The sequence below is a fragment of the Podarcis vaucheri genome (assembly GCF_965113315.1).
Source record: "Podarcis vaucheri genome assembly, chromosome: 2".
Lineage (NCBI taxonomy): Eukaryota > Metazoa > Chordata > Lepidosauria > Squamata > Lacertidae > Podarcis > Podarcis vaucheri.
Window position 1 is genome coordinate 93799149 of NC_138760.1, and position 16112 is coordinate 93815260.

At 43.8% G+C, this 16112-nt stretch overlaps 1 protein-coding gene across 8 annotated transcripts in view; it reads left to right on the plus strand.

Annotated features, from left to right (window-relative positions):
* NR2C2 (nuclear receptor subfamily 2 group C member 2) overlaps positions 1 to 16112 on the plus strand; it is a 50321-nt gene that overhangs the window by 24274 nt on the left and 9935 nt on the right. For 5 of the 8 annotated variants that reach the window (XM_082209768.1, XM_082209771.1, XM_082209769.1 and 2 more), the window contains 7 exons: positions 6563 to 6710; positions 7695 to 7788; positions 8162 to 8295; positions 9797 to 9974; positions 10772 to 10893; positions 12702 to 12841; positions 15411 to 15548. In XM_082209768.1, the coding sequence (XP_082065894.1) occupies positions 6563 to 6710; positions 7695 to 7788; positions 8162 to 8295; positions 9797 to 9974; positions 10772 to 10893; positions 12702 to 12841; positions 15411 to 15548 (954 nt within the window). Of the gene's footprint in view, positions 1 to 6562; positions 6711 to 7694; positions 7789 to 8161; positions 8296 to 9796; positions 9975 to 10771; positions 10894 to 12701; positions 12842 to 13893; positions 13991 to 14887; positions 15106 to 15410; positions 15549 to 16112 lie in introns of those variants that run through there. The other 3 variants (XM_082209774.1, XM_082209773.1, XM_082209770.1) reach the window with 3 other exon arrangements.

The window sequence follows — 16112 nt, forward strand, 5'->3', positions numbered from 1 at the left end:
GTATAGTTTAGAGGCTTGTGGGTAAAATCAATTTCTATTGTTCTTTTTTAAAATTTTATTATCCAAAATCAACATTTATTTAATGTTTTATATTCTAAGCCATAGTTTTTGGATCATTTGCATTGTGAATGTTAGAAATAAGCATTAAATGACTTAAAATGTTTTTTGTTACTTCAACCATGTAGCAGCAGTGGTTGAGGTTTGATAAAATTCCAATTACATTACAAAAATAGCTAAGATGCTATTCATAGTGAAAGGCGTATATAAAGGTCAGATACCTTGAAAAATGGCAGTATGATAAGAAATAAGAAAACACAGGTGTCAGGGGATGATTAGCTGCTTGTGCTTAAAATAGTGCCCCTTCAGAGTTTGTGCGACCCCACAAACCTCTGTGTGTGACAGAGCTCCTCAGACATGTCTGCTCTAGTCACTAGTAGAGTCTGACAGTGGCTGCCTGCGGAAGCGCTTCCAGCAAAGAAGTTCCTTAACGGAAACGCGTCTCCTGGACTCACGACGTGGCAGCTTCCGGCGAAGTAAGGGTCTCCCTGCAGTTGCTTCTGACACCTCCCCGCTATTTTCGCTGGAAGTATCTCTCACCCCTTTCTCTCCCCTGCTGTTTCCTGCCTGTGCTGCTGCGTCTCTCTCAGCGTTACTGAGATCCTCCTCCAGAGACCCCTCGCTCCCCCTCCTTGTCCCTGCTTTAGCTGCTGACTCTCTCCCAGTCTTTGGGAGCCCTACCACCTCCCTTTCCTCTGATGTCAGTTCCCTGACATCCACCTCCCCTCCAGGGCCCCCTTCTCCCCCGCCCCTACTCTCTCCCCTGGGCGGTGAGGAGCTGAAACCCCGGAAAGAATCCTCTTCATCTTCAGACGTCTCGAACATTTCCCTCCATCGGTCTTCGTTCCGACTCGCTGAATCCTCCTCCACCTCGGAATCAGAGAACCCCTCCAACTCTTCTTCTTCGTCGGTGGTGGCGAAGTATTCCCTCCGGAACCTCGCCACTGGCTGGGGTTTACGAGGGAATCTCTGATGAAAAGCTTCAATCAAAACCTCGTCATCTACATCCTCTGCCCTGACCCAGGTGTTTTCCGACTCCGGCTCCCCTTCCCACATTACCAAATACTCTACTTGCTCTCCCTTCCACCTGGAATCGAGAATCTCCGCTACATGGTAGCTGTGTTCTTTTTCCTCCATAGCTGGTCCCCTATTGACCCTCCCCTCTCTGTCCCCTATATACGGTGACAGCAACGACCTGTGGAACACTGGGTGCAACTTCATGTGGTTCGGTAACCGGAGTCTGAAAGCCACTGGGTTGACCTGTTGCGTGACTTCAAATGGGCCCAGTCTTTTGGGTCTTAACTTCTTACAACCTCCTTTAAATGGTAACCCTTGGGTGGACAGCCACACCTGGTCCCCCACCCTAATGCTTTCCCCTTCCCTTCTGGTTTTGTCTGCCTGCCTCTTATACTCCTCCTTCGCCCTGTTTAAATTAAGTTGGAGCTGGCGATGGATCGCTTCCATTTCTTCAACGAACTGTTCTGCGGCTGGAACGCTCCAGTTCTCCCCTTCCCCCCCTGGGAAGGCTCGGGGATGACACCCGTGATTAGCCAAAAAAGGGCTCATCCCCGTGGACACGTTCTCTGCATTGTTGTAGGCAAATTCTGCCAACGCCAGCTTCTCCACCCAATCATTCTCTCTGTCATTCACATAACACCTCAAATATTGCTGGAGGACACCATTAGCTCTTTCCGCCTGCCCGTTGGTTTCTGGATGACGGGCAGTAGAGAAATTCACCTCTACATGCAATAAGCTCATGAGCTTCCTCCAGAACCTGGAAGTAAATTGTTTCCCTCGGTCAGAAACCACCCTCAAGGGGGCGCCATGCAGCCTAAACACATTTTCCACAAACAATTTAGCGGTTTCTTCCGCTGTGACCGCATGTGAGCAGGCTATAAAGTGGGCCATCTTGGTTAACAGGTCTACCACAACCATGATGGCTGTTTTCCCTTTGGACCTGGGCAGATCAGTCATGAAATCTATTGCCACTGCCTCCCATGGCCTTTCCGGCGTGGGTAGTGGTTCTAATAAACCTGCCGGTGCCCGCCTCTCCCCCTTGGCTCGTTGGCATCGGTCACACCCTCTCACATATTCCCGCACATCTTCCCTGACCTTGGGCCACCAGAATTCCCTGGTAACCAGCCACATGGTTTTGTGTTGCCCAAAATGCCCTGCTGTGGGGCTATCGTGCAGTTGCTTGAGTACCTTTTCCCTCAATTCCCCTTCAGGTATGTATAACGCTCCCTTGTAGTACAACGCCCCATCTCTCTCCTCAAAACCCCCGGGTTTGTCTCCCTCCCTCCTGAGACCCCTGAGTTTGTCCTGGGCGTATTCATCCTGCACCGTTCCCTCTACCAGTTCCCTTTGCCCCACCAATGCCGCCCCACACACCCAGCGGTCCTCGGGAATGACATGGGTCTCTTCGGGTGCACCCTCTCCCTCCAAATATTCAGGTTTGCGTGAGAGAGCGTCCGCCCTAACGTTCTCCGGGCCTGGTACGTAACAAATCTCAAAGTTAAATTTGGAGAACTCCTGGGCCTATCTCAACTGCCGTTGGTTGAGCACTCGCGCAGTTCTCCAATACTCTAGATTCTTATGGTCCGTGCACACTTGCACCTTCTGTTGTGCACCAATTAGCAGGTGCCTCCATCTCCGGAAGGCCTCATGAATCGCAAGAAGTTCCCGGTCGTACACCGTGTAGTTCCTCTCAGATTTGTTCAGCTTTCGCGAAAAGAAGGCACACGGTCGCCACTCTGACCCCTCCTTCCCTGGCTGCAGAAGAAGCACCGCCCCTATGGCTCTGTCAGAAGCGTCTGTTTCGACCCTCAGCTTTTTTTGTAAATCCACATGTAGAAGTTGTTCATCCGAGGCGAAGGCCCTTTTCAGTTCCTCAAACGCTCGCTCCGCCTCCCCCGTCCAAACAAACTTCTTTTTACTGCTGAGACAGTCCGTGATGGGCGCCGTCAGGTGGGCGAAGTTTCGAATGAACTTACGATAAAAGTTTCCAAACCCTAGGAACCTCTGCACATCCTTCTTGGTCTTGGGTGTTTTCCATTCCAGCACCGCTTGAACCTTGCCTGGGTCCATGGCCAACCCTTTGTCTGACAAGCGGTACCCCAGGAATTCCACCTCCTTGGTATGAAACTGACACTTCTCCAGTTTCACCCACAGTCTGTTGGCTTGCAGCCTGCTCAACACTTCTCTGACGTCTCTCACATGTTGCTCCTCATTCTCCGAATACACCAACACGTCATCTAAGAAGGCCACGCAATTCTTGTAGAGCAAAGGCCCCAGTACGTGGTTCATGAAGGCTTGAAAACACGCGGAGCCTGTTTGTAATCCAAAAGGCATAACGAGGTATTCAAATGCCCCCAAAGGGGTGAACATGGTGGTCTTCCATTCATCCCCTTTCCTTATACGTATCAGGTTGTACGCCCCCCTTAGGTCCAGCTTTGTAAAAATCTTTCCTTTTCGCACCCTGGTCAAAATATCATCAATCCTGGGCATAGGAAAAGCCGCCGGCTCTGTCACTGCATTTAGGCGCCGAAAGTCACATACCAGCCTCGGCTTGTCCGTGTTTTTTTTATCCACCAAAAACACTGGGCTACCCCCCGCTGCCTTGGACTCTCTGATGAAGCCTCTCTTCAGGTTCTTGTCAATGAACGCTCGCAACTCCTGCATTTCCCTGTCTGACATGGCATACAACTTGCCTACAGGAAGCTGTGCTCCAGGGAGTAAATTGATCTGGCAATCAAAGGGCCTATGCGGGGGTAGTTGGTCAGCTTCCTTCTCGCTGAACACGTCGCTGAGATCCGCATACTGTGGTGGCACCTTCCCCTTCTCCATTACTTCAGTCCCTGCTAGGGTGGCTTGGGCCCCTGCTGACCCCTTTTCCCCCCTGCAGTGTTCTAAGCAATGTGCTGAACCGAAGGAAACCACTCTTTGATGCCAGCCCACCAGCGGATCATGTAAGGCTAGCCAGCTCATTCCCAAAATAATGGGAGCGCCTCCCAAGGTGGCCACATTAAACGCTATCAGTTCTGTGTGCCTTGCCACCCTCATTATCATTGGGACGGTCTGCAAGCTGACTCCTCCTCCCAACAGTTCCCTGCCATCGATCGTGGTCACCTGCAGGGGGTTGCTTAAAGGGATAGTCTGTATCTGATGTTCAGCTGCAAACTCCTTGCTCATAAAATTGCAGGAGCTGCCTGAGTCCAACAGCGCCTTTATTTTTAGGGGGTGTCCATTTTGCAGCTCTAGCGACACTTCAATCACTAGAGCAGGTCGAGGAGCTTCTGGCACGGGCACTTTCACTGCTCTTTGGCCTGGCTGCAGTGCCCTGACTCTTGCAACCAGGCGTTGGCTTTTACCTGCTCCGTTTCTCCCTGCTCTTCCCCCTCAACTGCTCCCATCATCCCTTGCCATTCCTTCCTCTGGGGGCAGACTCTGGCAAAGTGGCCTGGCTGTTGGCAGAGATAGCATTTCCGGGCTCCCTTTCCCTCCTTCTTCGCCCCCTCACTGGGCTTTGAAACTGCGCGCGCGCGGGCTGTTCCGATTTCCATCGGCTCTGCCGGCGGGAAAGCTGGCTCAGGAATGTCTGGAATGCGTAACTCCTTCCAACGTTCCCCTCTCCCTTCCCGCCTCTCCAAGGCTCTTGCCTCCTGGCGCGCTCCAATGGTCAGCGCAGATTTGGTCAGCTGATCCATAGACACCGCCCTGGGGCTCCTGGCCAGCTCGTCCTTCACAGCTGAAGAAAGACCTTCTTCAAATAGCATCTGAATTGGTGCTGCCGCTAAATCCCACCCCAATCTGTGAATCAGCATGGTAAATTCAGTCCAGTACTCACGGACAGATCTGCTTCCCTGCTTGCAAGCCATTAGCTGTCTGCGCACCACCCCTTCCTCAATATCGCTGGAAAACATGATATCCATTGCACGAAAGAATTTCATAGTGTCCTTTAGGATATCGTTGTGCGTTGCCATCAGGGGTCGAACCCAGTCCCGCGCCCCCTTCTCAAGATGCCCAATTACGAAAGCAACTCGCGATTCCTCATCAGGGAACTCATCAAACTGCACATTCAGGGCATATTGCATCTCAGTCCTGAAGGCATGGTAATCCTTGGGGTCCCCCCCAAACTTCTGCACCAATCCTGGTACCTTTCTGGGGAACTGAGTGGTTCTCCCCTTTTTGTCAGCATCCTGAGCCCTTCTCTCCTCGAGCCTCGCCGTCTGCAGCGCAAGTTGGACCTCCAACGCTCGGTATCTTTCTTCCAAGCTTGGACCAGCTCCACCCCCTGCTCCTCCGGCTCCATCTCCGGCTGGGTTGCTCATGATGCTTTCTCCTGCACAGGCAGCGTACAGAGACTGTCAGACTGCTGTCAGGGGATGATTAGCTGCTTGTGCTTAAAATAGTGCCCCTTCAGAGTTTGTGCGACCCCACAAACCTCTGTGTGTGACAGAGCTCCTCAGACATGTCTGCTCTAGTCACTAGTAGAGTCTGACAGTGGCTGCCTGCGGAAGCGCTTCCAGCAAAGAAGTTCCTTAACGGAAACGCGTCTCCTGGACTCACGACGTGGCAGCTTCCGGCGAAGTAAGGGTCTCCCTGCAGTTGCTTCTGACACCTCCCCGCTATTTTCGCTGGAAGTATCTCTCACCCCTTTCTCTCCCCTGCTGTTTCCTGCCTGTGCTGCTGCGTCTCTCTCAGCGTTACTGAGATCCTCCTCCAGAGACCCCTCGCTCCCCCTCCTTGTCCCTGCTTTAGCTGCTGACTCTCTCCCAGTCTTTGGGAGCCCTACCACCTCCCTTTCCTCTGATGTCAGTTCCCTGACAACAGGGCATGTTGTTAAGAAGCCACAGGGCATGAAATCCAGTAGCCTGACAGTACAACTAGGCAGAACATTGGAACACTACTAAGTAAGATGGCATGGCTTGACAGTGATGAGTAATGTCTAGGATGGACATGAAAGTTATACGATGGTAGAAGCAATGAGGTCACTCTTTACTGAATAGAAGCTGCTTTGTAGGTATCTATTATGCTTAATAATGCTGCCATGTCTGCAGGTATCCAGTCCTGGTTTAGGTATGATTCATAGTGCCAGAGTGCACGGAAACGCCGTTTACCTTCCCACCACAGTGGTACCTATTTATCTGCTTGCAGTGGCGTGCTTTCGAACTGCTAGGTTGGCAGAACTGCTAGCTGGGGCAGAGCAACGGGAGTATACCCCGTTGCACAGATTTGAACCGCCAACCTTCCAATCAGCAAGCTCAAGAGGCTCAGTGGTTTAGACCACAGTGCCACCAGTAATCAGCCATCTCCACATTTCTGAGATTGAACTATTGGATAGAACTATTGGGTAGAACTGGAACTGGTGCAAAGCATTCACTTTCACTGAACCAAATTGAGCTAAGACTACACAAGTTAAAGTCTTGCTTTAAGAATTTACATGTTTTACAAGTCTTTGAATGAATGATTTACTTTTAAAGCTCTGTATCTTTATGTGATTTAGCTGTACAGAGTGAAAGGAAGCCATTTGATGTACAACGTGAGAAGCCAACGAACTGTGCTGCTTCAACAGAAAAAATCTATATCAGAAAGGACTTGAGAAGTCCTCTAATAGCAACCCCAACTTTTGTAGCAGATAAAGATGGGGCTAGGTATGTGACAAATGAATCTTACTGAGGTGTATGTAATTCTGAGCTCTTTCAAAATCACAGAAATAGAAGATAGCATTTAAAACGTGACTCAATTGGTTTCTAATTAGTCCCTAGTTTTGAGATGGTTCTTTCTTGTGAGTTCAAATGCTATTATAATGTATCAGTATGGAACTTCCCATACTTACTTGGATGCTACCTGTCTTAAGTCATGATGTTAATAAGAAAATATAGCTTCTTAATCTTATTATAAAGGACACAGTACAGCTTAATGTATGACAGAACCTTGCCTCAAAGGATTTGTACTGTTCAGGCGGAAATGAGGCTGTGATATTGTAAACTCCCTGAGACAAAGACTTGTCATGTGCTCATCTCTGTTGTATCATGCAAAATGAAAGGGCCTCTTTCTTTCACAGAAGGCGTTGTGATCCAGCAAAAGCTCTTGCTGGAGCAAGTGGGGAAGTGATTTTTACTGAATTTCCTCTTCCTTCTTCAGTCTCCCTCCCAAATAGCCACTCACCCTGTTCCAGAAAGATCCCCTAAACTTCTAGTCCACATTCGGGGGGGGGGGGTGGCATACAAGGTAGAGGATAAATTGGTAAAAATCGTTCTACTCCTTCCCAGCAATGTGGTCATTGCATGAGTGGAGTTCTGCTTACAGGATATCTGGGTTCAAGTCCTAAAGTGTTTACCTGTCTATAGGAGAATAGCCAATATTCACATTTTAAATCAGAGGTGACTAACCTGTGGCCCTCAAGATGTTGTTGCATGACAACTCCAGTCATCCCTGGCTGGGGCCGACAGGAATTGGCTTCTAACAATATCTGGAGTGCCATGGATTAGGTATCCTGCTTTCAAATTTGAAGATACTTTGATAGAGAAATCTATCAAAACCGAAAGGCATGCCACTACTTTTAATTATCTGAAAGGGAAATGGTGTGGTTCTTTAATAATAGATTATTACTCATGCTCCCTTTTTTTGAACAGATCAGCTGGCCTTCTTGATTCAGGGATGCTTGTGAATATTCAGCAGCCGCTAATAAGAGAAGATGGTACAGTTCTCCTGGCTACAGATTCCAAGGTATCTTCCGTAGATTTCACTGTACAGTCCATACGTTGTTGCTTGAATAAGGTGCTTTCTGTGCAGATATATATGAATACATCATTCCTCACAAGAAGCACAGCTCAGTAAAACTATTGAAGGATGATTGTGTGAAGTAGAGCATATCCCAGCAATGATGAAAAAAGACTTGGCTCAATCAACTAGCCAATTTATATTTTGTTTATTTTTTTCTTTTTTCTTTTTCAATGTAGTTTTAAATTGATTTTCTCTCCATTGCCATGCTGGGAAAGTGGCATATTGGTTTTAATAAATAAGTTTACTTAACACATATTCTTTACATATATATATATATATATATATATATATATATATATATATATTTCTTTTGTAGGCTGAGACAAGCCAGGGTGCCTTGGGGACGCTAGCAAATGTTGTAACTTCACTTGCCAGTCTCAACGAGTCGCTTAATAATGGAGACACTTCTGAAATTCCACAAGAAGAGCAATCTGCAAGTGAGATCACTCGGTAGGTACTTCATATTAAAAACTTACCTATCTCCCAGGCCATTATATGTAGTTAGTTAACTGAATAAACTAGAGCAGCAGCATGCCAGGCTATGGATAATAGGCAATGCCTTATATTAAAGCATCACTGTCAAGTTCTATATTTAGATTCTGTCATCAACCTGCATAACTTTAATTACTCTGTTTAGCATTTCAGGGAATGGATTATAAATAGCAAGATAACAGAATGCTGCTGTGAAGATACTATGATAGTGAAGGGATTTTCTATTAAACTATTTATAATTTGATGTTTTCTAGTCATGGGATTCTACTACAGAGACTCTCTTTAAGTTTGTAATGGATACAAGTGTGACCTAGAACAAAAACCTTCAGTGTGGAATGCTTCTAGTCAGAGTTCCAGCCATTTTGTTTCATTTCATTCACTAACAATGTTCAGTCTTTTCTTGGATTCTCTGGAAAGTGGGGGTGGGGAATTCAGCCCTTGGAGTTCTTATACCTCTCTTTTGTGTGTAGAAGTTGCCATTTTGGTGACGAAAGGATAAGTACTCAGTGGCCTGGTTCGCATGTCACAGTAAGCCAAACTATGGGTTACCAGGACCACACCAAAAATAAAACTGACATCATAATGCCATTATACAAATCTGTGGTGTGACCTCACTTGGAATACTGTGTACCGTTCTAGCTGACTCAAAAAGGGTATTGTGAAATTGGAAAAGGTTCAGAAAAGGACACACTTGAACCTTGTGGGGATCCTATGAAGTTGAACATTGGAAGATTCAGAACAGTTAAAAGAATTACTTCTTCATGCAGCACATAGTTCAACTCTGGAACTCGCTCCCCAGGAGGCAGTGATGACCACCAACCTATGTGGCTGTAAAAACGAATTAGACAGGAGGAGAGGGATTATCAATGGCCACTATCAGTGATGGCTATATTTGGCCTCCAAAACTGGAGGCAGTCGTGCTTCTGAAAACTGGTTGCTGGGAAGCAACAGGAAGGGATAATGCTCTTGTGCTTGAATCCTTCTTTCCCACAGGCATTTGCCCACTAGATGGGTCGTTGGCCTGATCCAGCTGTCTCTTCTTATATGGGCTCCTGAAGAGGAACTTGCAGCTGCTTTGCTCCTTCCTGGACTTTTTTATTGCTGCACTGAGCTAAGCCAACCTGTGGCTTGCTGTGTTGCCTGAATAAATCTTGACTATAGTTCTTCAGTAGTGAGGAAACAGCTTGACCATGAGCGTATATTCAGACAACACATTAAGCCAACCTTTGGTTTAGCTCGGCACCGCAAAAGAATAATAAAAAAAACCCGGAAGGAGAAATGCAGCTGCAAGTTTCTCTTTGGGAACCCACACATTTGCACAGCCCTGGTAACTATGGTTTGGCTCACCATGCATGACATGTTAAGCAGGCCAGATAATTAATTCACTATTGATACATATGTATCTGTGTACAGAAGTATAAGTGACATTATGTTTTAATAGACTTACTCTTCTTTGCAGTGCATTTGATACTTTGGCTAAAGCACTTAACACCACAGATGGAGCAACAGCTCAGAATCTGGCAGATGGGATGGATCCTACAGGTGGTGGGAACATTCATGTAATCAGTAGGGATCAGTCTACGCCAATCATTGAAGTTGAAGGACCCCTCCTTACAGATACTCATGTGACATTTAAGGTGTGTGTGTTCCCTTAATTTATTTGGGCAAATATCCCAAGAAGCTCTAAAAAAAACACCACAACGACTTTTAACAAGCAAAAATAAGTCAGTGAACATCATCTTCACTTCCCATGCTGTCTGTTTTCCTTGAGAGTTAACTATTTCGTTGGAATCTCTTCAGCTGATGCCCATATTGCAACTTATAAAGGAGGGAGCAATGGGTTACCCCTTAAACCCCAATGGTAAATTAAATACATGTGACCACACATGCTTTCTGGCAGCTACTGAAGTTTTTTTATTGAAAAAGTTCTCCAGCTTCGTAAAATTTGAGAGCAGGACACATTACTTGACTATAAAATGGAAGAGTTTTGTGACTATGTACCAAATGCCACACATCTGTAAAATACAAAAATGAATTCACAATATATGTGTAAATTTCAGACTTTTCAAATTGCTAATAGTTTTATGCATTGTACCTGAGTTACTCTATATTCACAGTCTTGAAGTGTTATCCCTAACTGTATTGCAGACCCTAATTTAAATTCAAACCAATTCTTTCTGAATACAAAGTGTGGCTTCATTTGAGCTCTCATTTTAATGGGGCAGACTTTGTATTAAGATAGCTGGATTAAACTGTTACAAAGTTTGAATGTTTAAAGAATTAACACTATAACTCATAAAGGCATATGATATATTTATGGTCCCATAACAAAAGGCTCTGAACATGTTCTGTATCCAAAATGCATCTATTAATGATTTTTGAAAGAATTGATGAAAATGGACTTTTATACATGTACATTTCTGTTCTCTTACAGTTAACCATGCCAAGCCCAATGCCAGAGTATCTGAATGTGCATTACATTTGTGAGTCAGCATCCCGCTTACTTTTTCTTTCCATGCACTGGGCTAGATCCATACCTGCTTTTCAAGCACTAGGGTGAGCAGATGATTTCTTTTTAATTTTTTACATAAGGAATTGGAGGGATCTTCTCAATCTAAACTAGCTGTGAAGAATGAAATTATCACACATCAAATGGCGCCTCACTCTTCCACCTGTCAGACTCCTGACTCTTCCATGTCCCCACTTAGTTCTCACTAGACTCAACTCAATCTTTTCCATCTCCTTATATATCCCAGTCTCTATTTCCCCTCCATACCCAAAGCCTTTCCAACATCCCATATTCCTTTCACCCTTATTTTGTTATTGGTGCACGTGCTTCTGGGTTATGAAGCTGGCTTGCTGAAACTAATTATTTGTTAAACTACAACCCCAAATTCAGATGCAGCAATATACATAACTGAAGGAAAAGCTAAATAAAGGTTTCCAGTGACGACCTGGAAAAAAGAGAGGAGGGGGAAGTGCAATCCCTATGAGGCTAGGTTCATGAACACTGTGCTAATCCAAGGTTGCCAATATTTTTATACCCATGGGTACATTTGGATTTCTGAGCAAGTGCTGGGGGTGCCACCCCTCCTAATCACACACAGACGAGAAAGAAAGTACCTATATGCACACTTTAGAATTGACCTGAACCTTGGAAAGCTCATAGAGATGAAAGAGGAAGTGGAAATATGCAAGTTCCTCATTCAGCCCTCTTCAAGGAAGAAGAGGTAACAACCCTCACCATCTCATGACCAAGGGGACAGTGAACGGGAGGTGGGGGCTCAGAAGCTTCTCAGGCACCAAGGAAGACCTCCTGGGCACCACATTAGCGGCCTCTTGTGTAAACCATGGTTTAGTGTGAAATCCTAATGCGGCTATCAATTTCAGTTAAACCATCAGAAAATCTTACACAGATCCTATTGTGTATTTTGCTAGACTATTTTATGCCTATTGTGGGAGGGAGCTTAAGCAGTTCAAAGTAACCAGCACATTATCTTTAAATAAGGGTTCTACAGTTTTCTTTCTGTAATCAAGATTCTACTGACTTTTTATCGTGTTTTGAAGATTTCTGTAGAACTTGGGAACATTTTGGCACAGGCTATGAAGTAGTGTATTGCGTAACTGCTGATATTCTGTTTGTCAGATATTTTGCCTGTGACTTCTTTTCTCCCTCTCTTGATTCTGTGGTTTTTTCTTAACTGTAAGTTCGTATGTAACATTACATTTTCTGTGTTGCTATTCAGCATGGAGACTACCAAGATGGTGGTAGGATCTCAAAAAATGTTTGGAATGAGGGGAGCAAGCGAGGGACTTTGTAAGCAGCGGCCATATTGTCCATTTTTCAGGACAATTTTTCTTCCAGCTGTAACTGTTTTTTGAATGGGAACATTTGCCCCCCTACAAGCTAACACAAATCCCACCATTCTTTTCAGCATAGCAACACGAGCCAGTCAAACATTGCATGTAATACTGTTGCATAAAATAAACTTACCTACAATAAAATCCTAATGGAGCCAGTGTGAGAGCCAGAGTGGTATAGTGGTTAAGAGCGATAGACCCGTAATCTGGGGAACTGGGTTTGCGTCTCTGCTCCTCCACATGCAGCTGCTGGGTGACCTTGGGCCAGTCACACTTCTCTGAAGTCTCTCAGCCCCACTCACCTCACACAGTGTTTGTTGTGGGGGAGAAAGGGAAAGGAGAATGTTAGCCACTTTGAGACTCCTTCGGGTAGTGATAAAGCGGGATATCAAATCCAAACTCTTCTTCTTCTAATGTTCAGTAGTTACAAAAAAGAATTATAATCTATGCAGAAAAATGATACTGATAAATCTTACTATATTTATTTGCCTTTGCACCTTTAGGCAGGACTGTAATACAAGCCTCGTGCGTGCATGCTGGAATGAACTGTTTACTTTAGGCCTTGCGCAATGTGCACAGGTGATGAGCTTGTCAACTATTCTGGCAGCCATTGTCAACCATCTACAGAACAGCATACAGGAAGGTATGTGTGGCTATTTTTTAAAGCTGTGATTCTAAGCACAGTTAACAAGTTGTAATCATGGCATTAGGACTTGCCATCCAAGTATATGTGTATAGAATCTAGAGGCTAAAAGCATCTGTTGGGTGGGAATAAAAATTTTACTAAGTTGTTTTTAGAAAAAATGTTTCACCAACAACAAGGCATGGATCACACATGTTGGGTCGTACATTCAGCTGCTACATAGTGGTTGATGAGGAAACCTTGCCCACTCAGCAAGGCAGAGGGGAATACACCAACCACTGTAATATTTATTCTCTTGTGCACATATTTGTTTTCTGTCATAAAGGTTTCCTTGAAGAATTTACTGATTTTCATAGTAGATTTATGAAACCAAATCAAATAGTTCTTCAGAAAAACACAAGAGTCCTTTGGTTTTTTTGTGTTTATTTTTAAAATTATAGGCAGAAGTTTTAAATGGAGCTCTAAATGTGGAACAATGATTGTAGCCTATTTAATAGGCACTTGACAGTAACAATTACTGTATGAAAGCCAATGAATAGCCACTTAACTGCACTAGAAAAACTATCTGAGAAACAACAGTGTCATGCATGAATTTTGGCTTAATTCTTTCCAAAGAGAATAGGTACCAGTTGGAGAGTACCTACTGGATGTAGAGATTCTGAACTGTGGAATACCTTACCTGGTTTGCAAAAAAAAAAAAAGGGGGGGGTCAATGTTTAGTAATAAACATGAGTAAAATGTACATCTGGAATTCCATACCTTTCTGTTCTTGCCTACTTTCATTTCTGGATATAGCAGAGTCTGTCCCAAGAGTGCTGCCTTTGCCCAGCAGATAACAGAAATATCAGTTGTTGTACAAAAACCATCTGCTAGAACCGTAATACTATATTACTAAGTTGCAGGCTCATGTATCTACAGGATAACTTTTTAGTATGATGGGTTTGGTTTTGGCTGTCTTGTTGTGCTTGTTATGGGTCTAGAAAAATAAAGTTAGCAGTTACCAGCATTTACTGATTTAATTTGTTAAATCCTTTCAAACTTAATTATAATAGGCAGGTTCCGCCCCCAAGCAAAGCCCTCAAAAACAACAGAACTGATGTAGTTCCTCTGGGCAAGGAAAGAGGCAGGATATTCAGAGGCCATGGAGAGGTAGGTGCCCTACGTTTGATTAAGTGTAGGGCTGTAAGATTTTCCAGCATCCCAGATTTGTGGAAAGAACAGGCACAGTGAAATTACTGGCCTTGTGGAAAGCAAAGGATCACAGTAGATAAGAGAGCTTGCTGCAACTGTATTGGTTGTAGTGCACTGCCTTTCGAGTTAAACCAATTTTTGAAGGCCATGGGTAGATAGAGTAATTAAAGCAATGTTTCTTGCCCCAAGATTTGGGGTGTAGGTTAGATTAAACAGCAAGATCATTGCTATTCTTTGATCAAGAGAAAAGGACAACTTGCAGCCTGCTATTTTTGCAATGTTTAACAAATGTAGATTAAAGGTTTTCAATATGGTGGCAGAAGAGTCATAAATATCTACAGTTATTACCAACATAGGCCAAGGAAAATATTTAGGTAATAGTGAACTTTGCTTATTTTATATATAGGTCATGCAGCATGCAGTTCTTAACAGAGGAAAATGGGGAACTAGTTCTTGAATGGCAACTTTCTGTTCAGAATCTTTTTCTACAAATGGCAACTGCTCTTTTGCATTGACTTGCATAAATGCAAATGTTGCAATATAAAGACCAAAAAAATGCCTCATACTGAGAAGGAATCATTCCACAAACCTTTACAATTTAAAATCCCCAACATTATACCTATCATCTAAAGAAAAATGTCAAGTGCTCTTAAATTCTGATAAATTACAACAAAGATTGGATTTTCCTCAATCATTTTAAGAAAAAAATGAAAATAGCATGAAGGAGTCAACAGTCTTGAAATGTTATCACACCCATTCCATCTTTTCCCCTACACACTTCAGCCTAGCACCAATTATATAGTTTCCCAACTAGAACCACCTCCTTACCTTGTACACTGCTTCATCAATTTTCAGATTGTCTACACTGTTAACAAAATAGCAAGGGGTAAGTTTCTGGCATATGGAGGAGAGTTATAGAAACATTCAGTTAAATCTATGAAGCATTCAAAAGATGAGGGTAAGCTGCTGATTCCAGTCTGCTAGATAAAGCATATATTTCTAAATATGCATTTATAGAGGGAAACTGTCAATCATCATTACATTAAGCTTTGTCTTTCAAATAACTAGATAACATGCCTGTCTGGGTAATGCATTTTAGGTTACTTGGCAGTCACTTAGGTCTCCAGTGAACATTTGGTCATATTCCAAAGTCTCTGTAATTCAGTACATATGGAAGCTTCTGGTTTACAAATTAAAACTCACTGAGTAACCAGACATGTGGAAATAAGAATGAAATTTAGCAGTTTGATACATTTTTCCATGAAAGACTGCATAGGTTTGAACAGTTTAAAACTGGTTGTCATCTGAAAAAGTCTAGATAGTTGGTTGACTTACAGTTTTGCGCTCTGTTAAGAGAATGTGTAATGTCTACTTGTAGATAAACTTTCCGGAGACCGAATAAAACAAGTGATGGAACACATCTGGAAGCTTCAGGAGTTCTGTAATAGCATGGCTAAGCTTGATATTGATGGATATGAATATGCTTACCTTAAAGCTATAGTCCTCTTTAGTCCTGGTAAGGCATTTGGTAATTATTCCCTTCTCTTAAATTCTGTTTTGGTGCTCAATTTACAAGAGGGCAATACTCTGACACCAGTTAAATCCAATGCTGAAGAAAATGCTACGAATAAAGGTACTTCATAATATAGTTCAATTAACTGACATATTTTTGTTTATTTTTCCTTTTGGTTTTATTGGGATTTACTTATGTTTAATATCAAAGTATTAGCCAGACGCTTTCTTAAAAGCTATATCATCAATCCACCCTTTTGCTGCTATTTCATCTGTCCACATCTGGAATAACCCCAGCAGCATGAAATACTCAGTAATACACTTGAGGATAACCCTAAAGAAGACAGTGTAAGGCTAGTGGATTGCAACCAGTCTGCTACAGTTTTTCTACAGCCTGCACACCACTTGTGCTAACTTAAGCTTTCCAGGAGGAAATATTAATAGCGTAGGATGCAGTCTGCAGAGACATTACCTGTCCTTGTGTCAGAAGAAATACTTGATGACAAAACTGGCCCTCCGCTGTTGATTTTGAGTAAAGAGCTGAATTGTGCAGGAAATCTAAAGTTTG